The sequence below is a fragment of the Tubulanus polymorphus genome, chromosome 5 (assembly GCF_964204645.1).
Source record: "Tubulanus polymorphus chromosome 5, tnTubPoly1.2, whole genome shotgun sequence".
Lineage (NCBI taxonomy): Eukaryota > Metazoa > Nemertea > Palaeonemertea > Tubulaniformes > Tubulanidae > Tubulanus > Tubulanus polymorphus.
Genome location: NC_134029.1, coordinates 1,011,089 through 1,027,045, shown reverse-complemented (window position 1 = coordinate 1,027,045; position 15,957 = coordinate 1,011,089). Strand labels below are relative to the sequence as shown.

Genomic DNA, 15,957 nt, shown 5'->3' with positions numbered 1-15,957 from the left:
GTAATCAGTTAGTAGAATGACTTCACAGAGATAGAGAGATGGGGAGGGGGAGAGAGCAAGGGAGAGAGAGGAGGGAGAGAGAGGAAGGCATCTCTGAATTTCATCACATAGATCACTACATTAGTGCTGAACTATCTAAGTCTCGTTTGGGTAAAATCAAAGACACAATTTTTGCATGAAATTAAAATAGATTGTCTTAAAAATGGACGCTTTCTTCCCCTCTTTTTTTGTCTCACAAAGATTCATTCCATAAATATTTGTTACGCTTTACTTAAAACAAACCCAAACTCAGTGGTGAATAGAAATCAACACCTAGCCCTCCTATCTGCATGCGTATCTTAGAATTTCTATTTCGAGAAGTTTGAGAAGAAATGTCGGCCAAAAGATCTGATCTTTCTTCAACGAACTACAGTTAAAGATTCAATCTTTCTTCAATCACAGAAACAACGTTAGCAGTTTTGTGAAACACCTGGTGTTGAAATCCTCACGATGCTGCGTGTTAGAAGTATTTTTTACCTCCCGTTGTGTAACGGTGTATGTACAAATCCAATGTTTGTACACACAAACCACGGGAACCACGGAGTAAAGAATCAACCATATAAACTGTTAATGTTACTTTCACTTCTCATAAACCAACGTTTATCCACTCTAAGTTCCTCTTTCCTCTCATCTACTCGGCATGAAATACTTTAGTTTTTTCTTCTTAGATGTTTAAAAATGTAAGGACAAAGTCAATAGAATATTTGACACATTTTTGGCTTTTTTTAAATGTTGAAGTGGTTCCAAGTTCCAGAGTTCTGTCTAACACATTTTTGGGTTAAAAGTTTCGTCGTAGTCACGATGGGAACAGAACAACATCAGTTATTGACATAAAAACAAGATGAATTCTCTACCCTCAAACAGCTGTAGCTCGGTGGTCAATACTTGCTCACAGTTCAGTCATTCACATTCTAAAGTAAACCAGAATCTCAAAACAACCACACAGAGAATATTGTTCCCTACAAATTATACTCGAGATGAGAAGAACTTTTACTGTATAGATTTTACTCTCATCTTTACTTAAAGTGTCTACAACTGCAGGAATAAATGTACAGCGTGGATTCGAGAGTTGATAATAATGATATAATGAATTCGGAAGAAACAGTTGTTGTTGTTGAGGGGCTGTCAGAGGAACCAGACACAGCGGATAAATCAAATAGTAAAACTAGACCACACCAGTGCGTAATGCCGTGTTCTTACACAGGTTTAACACGTGTTTACTGTTAATTACTTCATCTCACTATTGATCAGTTACAAATCTCACTGATAATGAAATATCTGAGTTGAATTCTATCATTTCTATATTTCATTGATAAACACAGGAAGAATGTATGAACTGAAGAATCATCTGGTTGGAGCTACTAACTCTATGTAATAATGCTGCCATCATTTTAACCAGTGCCCACAAATATACCTGCTCATTCCAAATCTAACTCAAATCCAATGAACCAGCACCCCCCCCCCCGTCAATTGGTTTATTGCCTTTCTTAATCCTAATGAGACTTACAATTTTATTGGAACAGACAGATCGATTCTACAACGTATTCTTACAGAATTTTGGAGAGAATTCTGACAAGAAATGCCTGAGATACTCGTGTTAACTGTTTGAGTTAATTGAAAGGATCAGCTGGTGACTATGTTATTACTGGACTATATTGCTATAGAGATGTGATATAACCAGGTGCTGGTATAAACACTACTGCCGCACAGCAGTCTGAAAAACACCTCCTAAAAACCATAACAATTCAATACAGTTTGATTAATGGCATAAACACGTGTGTATGAGTACCACCAGCCCTGGCATGCGAGGGTCCGCCCGCCCGCCGCCGTATTCTAGCAGCCCTGGTATGCGAGGGACTTCCATCTGTTCACTGCGTTATCTGATATTCTCTCAAGAGAATTTAACGACTATTAAATGATCATTTTAATCATCTAATGAACACATATCATATTACACATGTCTCATGAGAGCAGGATGATGGGAAGGGGAGGCGAGAGGGATGGTGGTTCACTGGTGAAGGGAGGAAGGGGAGACGATGGCGAGGGGAGGGGTGACCGAGATGGTGGTTCACTGAAGGAAGGGGAGACGATGGAGAGGGGAGAGGAGGGGGTAGCGGATAGATGTTGACTAGTGTTGATGTTTTATTGTTCCAATATAGTTTAGTCTATAGCTCTAAGTGTTGACTCCTATTTCAAGTGGTTTATCAGTCGTTTATCTTTCAGTTGGTGAGAAATTCACGAGATCAAAAACGTCTGCTTAAAATCTACAGTAAAAAACAAAAACAAAAAAAAAGTTTTTTTTCGAGAAGAGTGAGAGAGAGTTGTGCACATTTACACGTAAACCACGTATAAACTACATCAACTTTCTACATGACAACCTAAAACTGGTTCTCACTCAATGACGGGAAAAATCGAAAATTACTATGAAACTCAATCCGTCAATTTGGCAGTGTAGCCGTTAGGGACACATCTGTCTATTGATAACGGATAGTAAAGTAATGGGGTATGATGTGACAGGGCTATTGTAGAGAACAACCACCCCTCTATTCCCACTATTCACTATCTGAATTTAGAAAATGTTTACAAGTCAACCGCTTTGGCGTAAAAACAATTCGATAAAGAGTTTGTCGTGTCATCGGGCTAGAAGTTTTACCCCCCAGCACCGGGCTAGTCACTAGTCGCTGTTTATACCACTGTTTGACATCTCAGAACTACACCGCAAATATTTGTATGAAAATTCAAGAATTTTTGCTTCCGAAATTAATAGGTTCCACGAGCTGATATCTATCAATTAGAGAGAATGGAACCGACTCCAGAGCGGCTAGACTTCTATTGATAACAACCTCTATAGACATATGTCCATCTCAACCAGCATCCAGTTTCATGTTCAGTAGGAACAAGGTCGTCACGTTATGAGTTGTCTCTATTTTTGACGCCCAATTTGTGAATTTATGGTTTAATTTTACTTAACGTTAGTCGTCATTTGGATAGTGACATAATGAACGTGGTACCAACTACGACGGTTCAACTAATTTGACTTGTTTTCAGTTAGAATTTGACATTGAGAATGAACTAAATCTATAAGATAGAACTGGATCAAATTATTTGAACCGGTTGGTTAATTGGTACCACGATCATTAGGTCACTATCCAAATGACGACTAACGTTAAGTAAAATTAAACCGTAAATTCACAAATTGAAATTTGAATTTACAGCTCAATTTTACTAAACGTTAGTCGTCAATTGGATAAATGACCTAATGAACGTGGTACCAACTACAACGGTTCAACTAATTTGACTTGTTTTCAGTTAGAATTTGACATTGAGAATGAACTAAATCTATAAGATAGAACTGGATCCATCAGTTTGAATCCTTGAGAGTAGATTCTTGAGTAATTAAAGCTCACTCCATATAAACAACTTCCCGATTAATGCAGAATCATGACCGTGTTTCAGATGAGTTTATAATCATCTGTGTCTGATTAGATTTTGAGTTTTTAGTTTTATAGATGATTGAAATGTTTACAGAATTCACCGATCATCGACGCTCAACATCTGTTCAGTGAAACATTTGAGATTATTAATAAAAATACGAATAAGTGATGGATTTGGAAGAAAGTCTCGAGTCAAACTTGTGACTGGGAACAAAGTTAAGTTTTCTCATAATGCGGACACTAACTGATAATAGATTTCAGTTTCCTATTTGTTAACTTTTAAGTTAATTTTGAATAAAGTGAATGTTTAAATCATGAAACTGCGTCCAGAACTGTAGAACTGGTTTCAGTAACTGTGGTGGTACTGTGCGTACCCCCCCCCCCCCCCCCCCCCGGTAACTCTAGATATTGTGGAAAGCGCGTGATAGTAGCTGCAGGGCAGACTGTTTTATGAAATAATCATATCATCAGCTACTTTTACTGAAAGCTTTTATAGGAAATAAATCTGATTAACGATAACAACTGAACAACGTGAGCAAAGCGTCTGTCACCACAGAGGAGAAAGAGAGAGAGAGAACAGAGAGAGGAGATTGAGAGGAGTGTCAGAGCACTGCAGGCCATCACAACTTATTTTTGTGAGGTTAGATGTGTTTCTAGTGACCGTATTGGGGTGATGGGGTTTTATTTAGATAGGGACTGGTGGATGGATTGGTGATAGGGTTTTATTTAGATAGGGACTGGTGGATGGATTGGTGATAGGGTTTTATTTAGATAGGGACTGGTGGATGGATTGGTGATAGGGTTTTATTTAGATAGGGACTGCTGGATGGATTGGTGATAGGGTTTTATTTAGATAGGGACTGCTGGATGGATTGGTGATAGGGTTTTATTTAGATAGGGACTGGTGGATGGATTGGTGATAGGGTTTTATTTAGATAGGGACTGGTGGATGGATTGGTGATAGGGTTTTATTTAGATAGGGACTGGTGGATGGATTGGTGATAGGGTTTTATTTAGATAGGGACTGGTGGATGGATTGGTGATAGGGGTTATCAGTGCTTATAGAATGATCGATTGTTGTGATAGGGTTTTTAGTAATGTTAAATTATTGATGATAATGTGAAATAATGCATCATGATTTTGTTGAACGCATCAGTAAGCTGCAGTCAGTCAGTGATGAGTCAGTTATGAGAGAGATTCAGTATATTCTCATTGGAAGCCAGAGAATATTTCTAAAAATCAGGGCCCAGTTGAAACCTACAAGAGGACTTGAATATCAAGAATATCTATCAAGTTGTAAGAATGGCTGTAGAACTAAGCTGTCCTTAGACAGGTGTTATATCAATGCGCTACTGGCATCACAGGACCTAGATCAAAAATGTCTGTAAGAATAACTCAACCCGATAATGATTTTTCCAGGTGACTTTCCACTTCTAAAGAACAATGGAATTCTATCTGAGGTTCTGTGAGGCAGCGGTGGCTCTCAGTGAGGAACCAATCTACGATCAATTTGTTTGAGTTGAAGCTGATGATGAATCAATATTGATGATTCTTCTGTAATGTACGGTCGCGGTTTGATTAGTTACTGATGGAATATTAATGAATGTCTGCTTTTTACAATCAGAAGCCAGAAAGCGGCCATGATAATAATAACTGCAGTGGAATTATTAAACTAGACATCACAGATATAGCTGTAATTGCTCGATAAAGCTTCTGTATGATAATTAAATTAGAGCCCTGTATTCAGGCACCGCAATGGCTTCTGTCATCCAGAGACAACCCGGCTAATATGACAACAAAAGCTCCACTAATAACTGGATGACTGAACTGAGATTCTTGTCGAAGATAAGACTGTAGCAGAATGCTAGTGTCAGTTAGAGACATCTGATTCTATTTGTGGCTTATATGGAATTTTATTCGATGGTGAACCCCGCTGATGCCCAACTCTTCGTTTCAGGGATCTTTGATGACCAACTTTAATTCTCGTAATAAATGTTTTCATTCCGTCATCTGTACCCTGCTGTACAGCCTGTCACAAGAGTCCCCGATCTTTCGGAAGCTAGACCTCGGGACACTCCTCAATCTGTAGTTTCAATGTTGTGAGTTGAGATCATATTTGAGTCGAGAAAGTTAAAATCTATGAACTCAGTCCGATGTCAGAGATAAACTTGTTTAGTTCTCTGACACTTGTGCGAAGAATTCAAGTGAAGATATCAGCGGATAACAAGTAATAATTCTCTGTATTTATTACAAAAAAAATCCCGACAATTATCAAGATTTTGCCGTGTGTTTAAAATCAAGATTTATAGATCAGAAAAACAATATGATCTGCAGTGAATTGATGATGAGTTTATACACAGCGAGCGCTGATCGAGCGCTGAGTTTCTTATCAATATTTTGCATGACAGACATGGATTAGTTACATTAGCCCCGTCATAAACCGGCAGTATATTACATAAATCTTCACAAGATGGATAGATACAGCACAATAAAGACAGGTGCATCATCATCGAAACTTTAATTGAAGGCTGAATTGCGAACATTACTTATCAATTCACTGATATTAAAAGATAGTTAAAGACAATGGAAGAGAAGCAGGTGGTGACTGCAGGCCTCTTCTATATCACAGTCTCGTCGTGTTCGGGAGCAGGAAACGACTTTATACTGTGTTTTGATTGATTGATTCTCGACCATTTTGATTATTAAAACATTTTTGGAGTCCATAATTTGGAAATATGAAATATTTCGGAGATCTGGAAACTCATAAAATCAGAGAATCATAGGGTAGTCATTGTCAGTGAATGCAGTCTGCACACCTGACTGGTTACCAGTCGCCACACCTGACTGAGCACCAGTCACCACACCTGACTGAGCACCAGTCAACACACCTGACTGAGCACCAGTCACCATTCCTGACTGGTTACCAGTCACCACACTGACCAGACCAACTACAGCTCAGTGGTCTGGTGGGTAGTGTAGTGGACTGGCAGGTGACAGGTCCAGGTTCTAATCCCGGTCGGAGCTGGAGTTTGGATGACTCACCTATAAGAGCCAGGGTTTAGATACTTTTTTGGGTGGATAAATTTCCCTCTTTTGAAAAAAAATACCAAATTTATTCTTAGCTTCGAAAAAATAGTCTCATGTAAAATGTATGTGTAACCATTTGATCGCATGATAGAGAACGATCAATCATAGAACAACTGCGGTCCCAGTACACCAACATTTTATCTAATTTGTGAACTTAATCTTCATTTCCAGACCAGAATTTCTTGCATTCGCGGATCAGAAATAATCACAATTTGATTTTTACTCGTCGACGAAGTCAATAAAACTCGTTCTCTAAGGAATAATTATATTCTTTCTCGCATTGAAAGGAACAGAGGTTCAGTGGATAGTATCGAGTCTCTCCGGGCAATAACATTAGTCAACGCCGTGCAGCAAATGAACATGTTATTGAATTATATCCTAATACATTTATACCCCGACAATAAAACACCATACATCGAGTGAGTGTGTGTGTGACCGGTGCAGCTAAAAAACTAAATTAATCATACGCGGGAGAGATGTTGGAGAACTCTGATGTTGAAGAAAATATCCACTATACTGAAGATATACTGAGAGAGTAGTGAGACATTTCGACTCGATTCTATGAGATATTTCCAAAGTTATTTTGAAAATGGTTCATAGTATTGACTGATACAGCTCCTCGGCCTATAAAACCTGATTCCGCAGTGAAAACATGAGTCCCGAGGAGACAGAAAATAATATATAGTCCGCTGTGAAACCATAAACTCTGTGGGCAGTTTCAAAACCAGTGACTGTTCAAACATTGCAGATTGATGTGGTGAATCTGGAGTCATCTCATCCACCGGCGGAGAGGATTTGCTTCGGGATACTGACGTATAGTAAGTAACGCTTGGAAGCACATCACCGATCAACTGCCACTTCTTACCCTAAAACTACATCACTGTGAAATTATACAGTAGATGTTAGATTCCCGAGAGACTTTAGAGTCGGGTAGAGCTTCATCGAATAATCTCATAATAATCGTGTGGAGTTCGATGAAAAAGACTAATTATACAGAAGTCTTTGTTTCAGATTGAGAAGTGATCAAGAGTCATTCAGTGTTAATGATGAATCCGCCGTGTATAAAGACATTATTACAGGCATCACTGAACCAGAAACTGACTGAATCAGACAGATAGATCTCTCTCTACTGGGCAGTGATGAGCTATAACCACAGCATCAGCAGCGGTAGCAGCAGCGACCCCGATAGATCTCTTTACCGGGCAGCAGCAGCATCAGTACCGGGCCCCACTTAAAACCAGGCGAAGGCACATATATCTCTCTGTAGTAGTGACGACTCAAGCAGCAGCAGAAGTAAAAACAAACATACAACCACCACACCCCAGGCGAAATCAATCATCTCAAAATTGGAAGAATCCAATCGGTTTTTCAATAGATATTCATAAAAACAAAAATATATTGATCATTCTGCAACACAATGAATCAATGCCTGGAATAACCTTAGTCACCTGTAAAATCTTAAACCTATCCGGAACACTATCAGTAATCTTCTCCCGTAGTTAGTTTTCAGTAACATTTCTATCTAGATACAATTTGTATTATTTATGATCAGTGGTTTCTGCTGGTCACACGAGTAATTTATATTTGAAAACGAACGACCGATGACAGTGCAAGTGCGCTCACAATATTCATGACAGCGTTAAGAAAATACGAGCGGTTTCAGAGTTCGTCGTGTCGGTGCAATTCTTATCTTCCGGTTGTGCTTTGTGATAGAAGGTAATTTTCCATTTGTGTAAGCACATTAGTGAACGGTGTAAGTTAATATAACTGTTCTCCTACTCGACCAGTCACTGTGTTACAGTCTACTCAGTCTACCGCGACTAATTGACAATAATTTGACAAAACGACAAAATGAGTAATTGAACCAGACATCACAAATAGACTTTCTCTTCATCTCTCTCTCACTCCTCCCCTCTCCCACTCTCTCTCACTCCACTACCCGCGAGCTCTCTCCCCCTCTCCCCTCTCTCTCTTCTCTCACTCTACTACCCGCGAGCTCTCCCTCTCTTTCCTCCCCTCTCTCTTCTCCCCCTCCTCCCAAGGGATGCCTCTGTCACATGGACCCCAAAAACAGTACCCTAAATCAAATTTGAAAGAATACTAGAATTTTGATCTCGAATAATAAACTATTGCGGATTTAGCTACAAAGCCAGATAGATTAGATCGCTGAGAATGATTAGATTGTATTTTAGTTTGTTCCTGAACATTTTCAAACACGCGCCAGAATGACGTACATGCGCCAGAATGACGTAACAGAACACGCAGATATCCCGTTCAGTCCATTGACTAAAACAGATCCGCGAGCGCCTGTGACGTAACGACACGTGACCAGGACGACACCAGTCGCCCTTTGGTAATCGTGAAATAATCGTGAATCCAACACTAAAATCCAGAACAGAAACAGAACAGGCGTGTAGTGGCACGAGTGGCATAGAACACAGAGATTCCTCCAGTAATCAATCGTTATTTATGACCAGTTCAAAAATACACGGGAAGTGTTTTCTATAAAGAGGGTCAGAGACTCCACGCGCAGGCGCAACTTCACTCTTATCTCTTATCAGATAAACAGTGAAACTGCAAGTGATGACAACAATGTGTCAGTTGCCATGACTTTTGAACTTGTAAACGAATCGGAAAAGTGAATTTGACAAGAAAGATTTCACACGGTCTCTTCTTCCATAGCGGGTCTACTCGGGTCTTTTACCCATAGTTCTAACTCGCAACTGTGTCTCAGTGGATCCTGGATTCCAAACTCTCGATAAAATTTGAAAATATACCGCTGTGAAAACGGTTTATTTTTCTACTTGTAAAAAGTTTAATTTCATCGCCGAATTTTACATTCGAAGCGTTAATTCCCGGGAGACTTTTCAACCGCCATAAATTACCCGAATTTCGCGCTGCTGGTTTTATATATCATTCTCAATAGAAGATAATACGATGGGCGGTACCGGAACACGCCTCGCGTCGCTCTGATTGGCTACGGTTGACGGATGATTGGCAGCTGGTGAGATGAATTACCCGCCGCCGCGTTCAGAAATAACACACGTTGAAAGCTGTAAGAGTAACCGGTGTTGATTCCGTAGTCAAAGCTCGTTCCAGTTTCCAACTCGGCGTAAAACTGAAACTCGTCGTTACGAATCTTCACTTCGGACGCCAAGTTATATTTTCTGACAGTTCACGTCATTGAGAATTAGCGAGCTTTTGATCGAATCACTATTGAACAATCGTAGCACAAAAACATCTGTCATGAACTACAGTCATTGCGGATATTATATTCTTGACAAGTAAACAAACCGGTTATTTTGAGGATTGACAGAAGAGTTTCTTTATTACAAGGATCGTTTTTTACGAGTCAGTGGTTTTAAAACTTCGAGCTGAAAACATGATGGAAACGGCTTCAGAGTTATCTGAACGGGGATACTATAGTCCGACTACTACAGCACCGCCGGACATGTACGAAAACGGAGTGAACGGCGTTACCAACGGATCCGCATATATTCCCTGTAAAACCGATATGATGGCGTCGCAAGGTAAACTTTTATATCAAGTGAATAAATTCTACGCCGATCGAGTTCAATCGCGTCGCGGAGCGATACAGAAAACTTTACGGGAAGTTTGTAAAATCGTGCAGGACGTGTTGAAAGAGGTCGAGGTGCAGGAACCGAGGTTTATCAGTTCGCTATCCGACTGTAACGGTCGCTATGAAGGAATGGACGTACTGTCACCGACCGAGTTCGAGGTAGTTCTATATTTGAATCAGATGGGTGTTTTTAATTTCGTCGATGACGGCGGAATTCCGGGATGCGCCGTGCTCAAACTGAGCGACGGTCGTAAGCGGTCAATGTCGCTATGGGTAGAGTTTATAACGGCGTCCGGTTACCTATCAGCTCGTAAAATCAGATCCCGGTTTCAGACCCTGGTCGCGCAGGCCGTCGATAAATGTAGCTATAGAGAAATAGTGAAAATGATCGCTGATACGAGCGAAGTGAAACTGAGAATCAGAGATAGATATATCGTTCAGATCACACCGGCGTTTAGATGTTCGGGTATCTGGCCTCGAAGCGCCGCACACTGGCCCGTACCTCACATTCCCTGGCCCAATCCTAACCACGTGGCCGAGGTTAAAAGCGAAGGTTTCAACTTATTATCGAAAGAGAATATTTATATGAAAGATAAACAGTCGGCTGCCGAGGGTGACGCCTGGGTCATCAGTTTTATAGACGCCGAGAACCGTCTGATGCACGGCGGATGTCGTAAGAAATGTCTGAGCATTTTAAAAGCTTTACGCGATCGTCATTTAGACGTCCCCGGTCAACCTATTACTAGTTACCACATGAAAACTTTATTACTCTACGAATGCGAGAAACATCCTCGAGAAATCGAGTGGGAAGAAACTTGTTTAGCCGATCGTATTAACGGTATTCTATTACAATTGATCTCGTGTCTTCAGAATCGCAGGTGCCCGCATTATTTTCTACCGAATTTAGACTTATTTAAAGGCAAGTCTACGACGTCTATGGACACGGCGGCGAAACAGACGTGGAGAATTCTGAGAGAACTGTTAACAAATTCGAGATGTTTGGAGAAATTATAGTGAATCAAACACTGTCACAACGAGCATTTAACAAGGGGAATATTAAACACACTATTTCAATGTACATGTATTCGTGGATATGGTTAAATATTAAATGTTGTACATGTACAATTTATTCGGTGTAACTAAATCGATGTACACTAAACTGCTTAATAAGTGTTGTAACAGATTATAAAATAGTGCGCGGCGGAATTTTAAAATCACGCGACAAAATTAAAGGTAAATTTTATCCGAAATCTAGATACCTGAAGAGGAGGGTTTTAGAGATTTGGAATATATTTCTTTTCTTATTTTCAACTCATAATTTTTTTCCTCTAGTCAAAAATTGTCGACGACAAAGAATTATGTAAAAAAAGATAATCATATATATATCAGAAAATATAAAATATTATTGTTTTTATAAATAAGTTCTAAATTACTTGTAGGAAGTTTAAGTCGTTTAAATTGTATCTTTCAATCGCAAGTCGGTCTATAAAATATATTTTATCGGTAGAGATATCAGAGAGTGATGAAAGAATGGCTGCCGTGAGGAGAGCACAGATATCATATCTACTCAGTTTTAATGGACCCGATTTTCATATCAAAGTTTTTGTAATGCACAATTTTCGGTCGTAAACTTTCAGACATCTTTTGTTTGCGATCACGTTTTTACGATGAAAGCCGGGTTTCATTTTTCGATCTGGATAAAAGCCATTTTAAAATCGTCATTAAATTTCAAACAGTTTATGCTAGTATTATCATACACGACACAGAGGAACCTCGCTTTTACGGAACTCCAGAATTCCTCTTTCGTTTAATAGAAAAATTCATATTAAGTCTTAATGAATTTTTGTTATAACTTACAATTCATTATCAGAATGAAATAATTACAATATTCCTGATTGAGACGACATTTTAGGTTTGTTATAATCCAAATGAATCGTTATAAATCCGAACTGATTCACACCGAACTCTCTATAAAGTCTATACCTGACTTCAACTACAGCAGCATTGACACCTAAAGCATAGAGCAGTTCTAAATCCAAGGAGTAATTGACAAATTCCAGATGCAGTCGATTTATCACCCGACCTGTTTCAGCCCTCAGAACTCAACCGAAAACATTGTTTTAAATAAACTTTACAGGATAACTCTCCCCTTCAAAACCTAATGGATAGATCATAAATTACTGGACCGGTAGAGAGGAGAGCGAGGTTAGGTATAATCTATCAGGTTTTTTGAAAGGTAACAACTCGAGTATAGTTGATATAAATTATAAATAGCAGTTACAAGAATCATTAGATAGAACGGAGTGTAAACTGTCTTAACCAACAAGCGTAAGACAAATGGATTAAAATGAACGAAACTTCGTGAATGACGCAGTTAAAAGAGTCGAACACTCCACTAAATACTGCGCGCAATATACCCGTTCATTTCTTACTGAATATCATTAAATGAATTCTCTGATTCAACAGTTTTAATTTTTGATTTCATTTTTGAGGTAAAATACGTTCATATCCAATGTTTTAACAGTGGATGGAGTCTAGGTTTACATGTATAGAACGTGATCGTCTGCTGTTTGTTGTTGATTGCAGAGGAATGGTACAAAAATGACCAGTTGATTGGGGGTCACGATTTCAGTCTGTAACTGGTCCTGTTACTGGTCCTGTAACTGGTCCTGTTACTGGTTGTAACTGGTCCTGTAACCAGTCCCGTTAATAGTCATGTTACTGGTCCCTGATTTGAATGTTTAACACACGGTCGGAGATACAGATATATTTACTTGTTTACAAAGATACAAAATTCACACCGGAGGGAATTAAGTTGTTTATCTAATACAATGGGGTCATCTTGCTTTGCTATGGTAACATAGGGTTTAAAACAGTAGATCAAAGGGTAGAGTATTACAGTAAGACAGCTGCTGGTAGTACCCCCTCTCTCCTCTCTCTCCTCTCTTTATAGACAGCTGTTGTTCTGTATGTACACATACATTTGCACACACATTTGTAAAACATTTATTTGTATCCGATCTCACAAACAGCTAGGAATCCAGGCTGCAGGTCTCGGAGATTCACAGTGATTTTCTGCAGGGTTTCGAAAAAAACGAATCCCCAAATTTATCGACTAAAAGTAACGGAATTCTGCGAGATATCACAGCGTAGAATAGAGTAATAGAATGTTCGGTTAAAATGAGGAAAATTTCAATATTAAAAACACAGTATTTTTTCAACAATAAATGCGTTCGGAAATCGAAAAGATGTTTTTTTGTTCATGAACCCGAAAGCGGTAAAGACGATGGGGGAAGAGAGAGACTAAAGAGAGAAGAAGGATGTGGAGGATAGAGAGAGATGAGAGAGGGAGCGAGGAGAGAGGGAGGGAGGAGAGAGGCATCGGGGAGATAGAGAGGGAGCGAGGAGAGAGAGGGAGGAAGAGAGAGGGAGAGAGAGAGTGTAAGAGTATCACGTTCACGCGACCACGATTCATTGTTCTCTTTGACAAGTTGATCATAAACGAATTAAATTATGACCTGATCATAAAATTTCGAGTCACGACCATTAGCAATAAAACCGCAGCGAGGACACGTTTGATCCATCGAGAACCTTCCGAAATAAAACACCATTCAACATCCACCACTCGAACCAACAGTCACGCGTCACCGCGTCATCGCTCGTGGAAATATTTGGACTAAATTTCAGTGCAAAAAAATCCGGAGCGAAATACTTGACAGAACAGGTGACCAGAAATTGACACTTCTCAATGATCACCGGAGTCACCCCACGGCTCGTAATTTTAATACAAGTGACAGGGGGCAGCACCTGACGGTACAATACTCGAGGTGGCGGGTGATAAGACGGGAAGCTGTCTCTTAGTTGAGTAATTCTCATCGGTCACGAGATACTACGTCGTTAATATCGCGAGAGGAGAGAATGAGAGAATGGAGGACAGCACGCGACTGATTAGTAAAGTAGTCTAATTACAACACGCGAACAACTCGTTAACTAACAACGAGAAAAAACTCATCACAGACGAGATGAAGAGAGAGACAGGAAAATAAATGTCATAGTGTAACACGCGCTGAGTGAATGAGTGCACCTGTAATGACACTATACACGACATGTTCATACTGCAGCCAGGTATTCAACATCTCAGTGTGTGAACGATCAGTACACATGTCTAATGTCCGGTGTTCGTAGTTCATTTTCAATTAAAAAATGTGTAAGGTGAAGTTCTGAACACTTGAGAAGTGTGGACGAGCAAAACTTGATAGAATGGTAATAAAGAATCGAAGAGTCAGAGTCAAAGACATTCCAATGAGGAATTCTCACTCAGTCGCTCTTGACCGGAGAATGGGTTAAATACAAACACCGTTCGTCTGATGGGAAAACTAGATTCGTGATTAAGAGATAAAATCAGTAGATTGGTTTATCGCTTGTGGCTAAACAGTTTTAAAAACGTCTTAACAACCGAGACAAACCCGCACCAAACAATAGGTAACGATTTCAGACTAACATTAGGTAGTCTTTGATGGTATTGAGGGTTGTATGATGAGATACCGGGGTGTAAGAAAAGTGAGCCGTTTTCTGATCGTTATCGCGATCTAAATTACAGTCTATTTTCACCGAATGACTTCACAATAATCGCGAGACTAGCGACGGCAGAGACGAGAATCAAACCAGAAAATTGTTCGCTCCGCCCGCCTCGGGGCCTTCCATTCCAACTCGTCCGTCCGTCGTTTATAGAATTCTGACAAATAGACGACACAAACGCGACAAAAAATAATGAATCCACGACGTATATACTGATTATAAACCGTCATCGAGATCGTGCATGAGAAACACCGTTTTATTTATTCGGAATTATTCAATCTTGAAATTAGACGTATATATAGACATTGTCACAGTGTCACTCGCTATAGATATTAAACCGGTTAGAATCTCGTTCACAATATTAATGTCACGACATTTCTTTCGTTTAATGTTTTAATAAAAATGTTGACATTTTCGAAAGACAAGCTCTGAACAGATGGAACCGCGGCGGTGGCGGCGGTGGTGCTGTGGATGGATGTACGAGACAGTTATAATTACATGGTCCGGGTAATCATTCTCGGTAATCATCGTGTAATTCATTCCGCTTTTCTGATCACAAGCCTTTAATAATGTTTGTTCAGATTAAACTGAGACGGAACACAACCGACCGAGACTCGCAAACAGTATTATGATACCTAAATATTCGACGATGAAAATCTCACTCACGCTTTAAGAACTTTATTCCGGATATTTTCTATTTAAAAAAAGGAGAATGGTTATCTTTCAGAAAAGCGATTAGCGAACATGAACACGTGTAGTTCGTGGTAGCAAAAATACATTAAGAATCTCTTTATGTATTTGGTGGTATACATGTACTAACATGGCTTCATGAAACATCTGAATACAAACCGCGATAACACGCGAGTCAGCCTGTGCATTTATGCGGTTTCGGGGCCGAGGTGGTAAGGTGATCGGTCCTCGCGCGTCACGAGGTAGCTAGAAACCAGTCCTAGGTTGGCGCAGAGTAGCGGTAAGCACTGTACGCCTGTTAGGTCGTGCCCTCTCACTCGCTCTCAGTGAGGGTATGTTAAGGATATAGAAGTGAACGCCCTACGGCAGTTCAAGATACAGAAACGAACAATCATCGATTTCCCGTCGGTGTAATTTAGCTTAAAGCGCGGAAGAATGATAAACTAATAATCCCTGAGCGTCGCCGAGGTATCTGTGTAGGAGCCAGCGAGTTCTACCGTCCAGTAACCAAACTGTCAACAGTCATCATGTCAAACTCCTCGGCGCCAT

General features: G+C 39.8%; 2 protein-coding genes across 2 annotated transcripts in view; one reads left to right on the top strand and one right to left on the bottom strand.

Moving 5' to 3' along the window:
- LOC141905415 (neurobeachin-like) overlaps positions 1-15,957 on the bottom strand; it is a 67,334-nt gene that overhangs the window by 10,834 nt on the left and 40,543 nt on the right. The gene's annotated exons all lie outside the window — the stretch shown is intronic.
- LOC141905426 (protein mab-21-like 2) lies at positions 9,625-11,483 on the top strand. The gene has a single exon (XM_074794288.1). It carries the CDS (start codon positions 9,943-9,945, stop codon positions 11,152-11,154), a length of 1,212 nt encoding a protein of 403 aa, XP_074650389.1. The 5' UTR covers positions 9,625-9,942; the 3' UTR covers positions 11,155-11,483.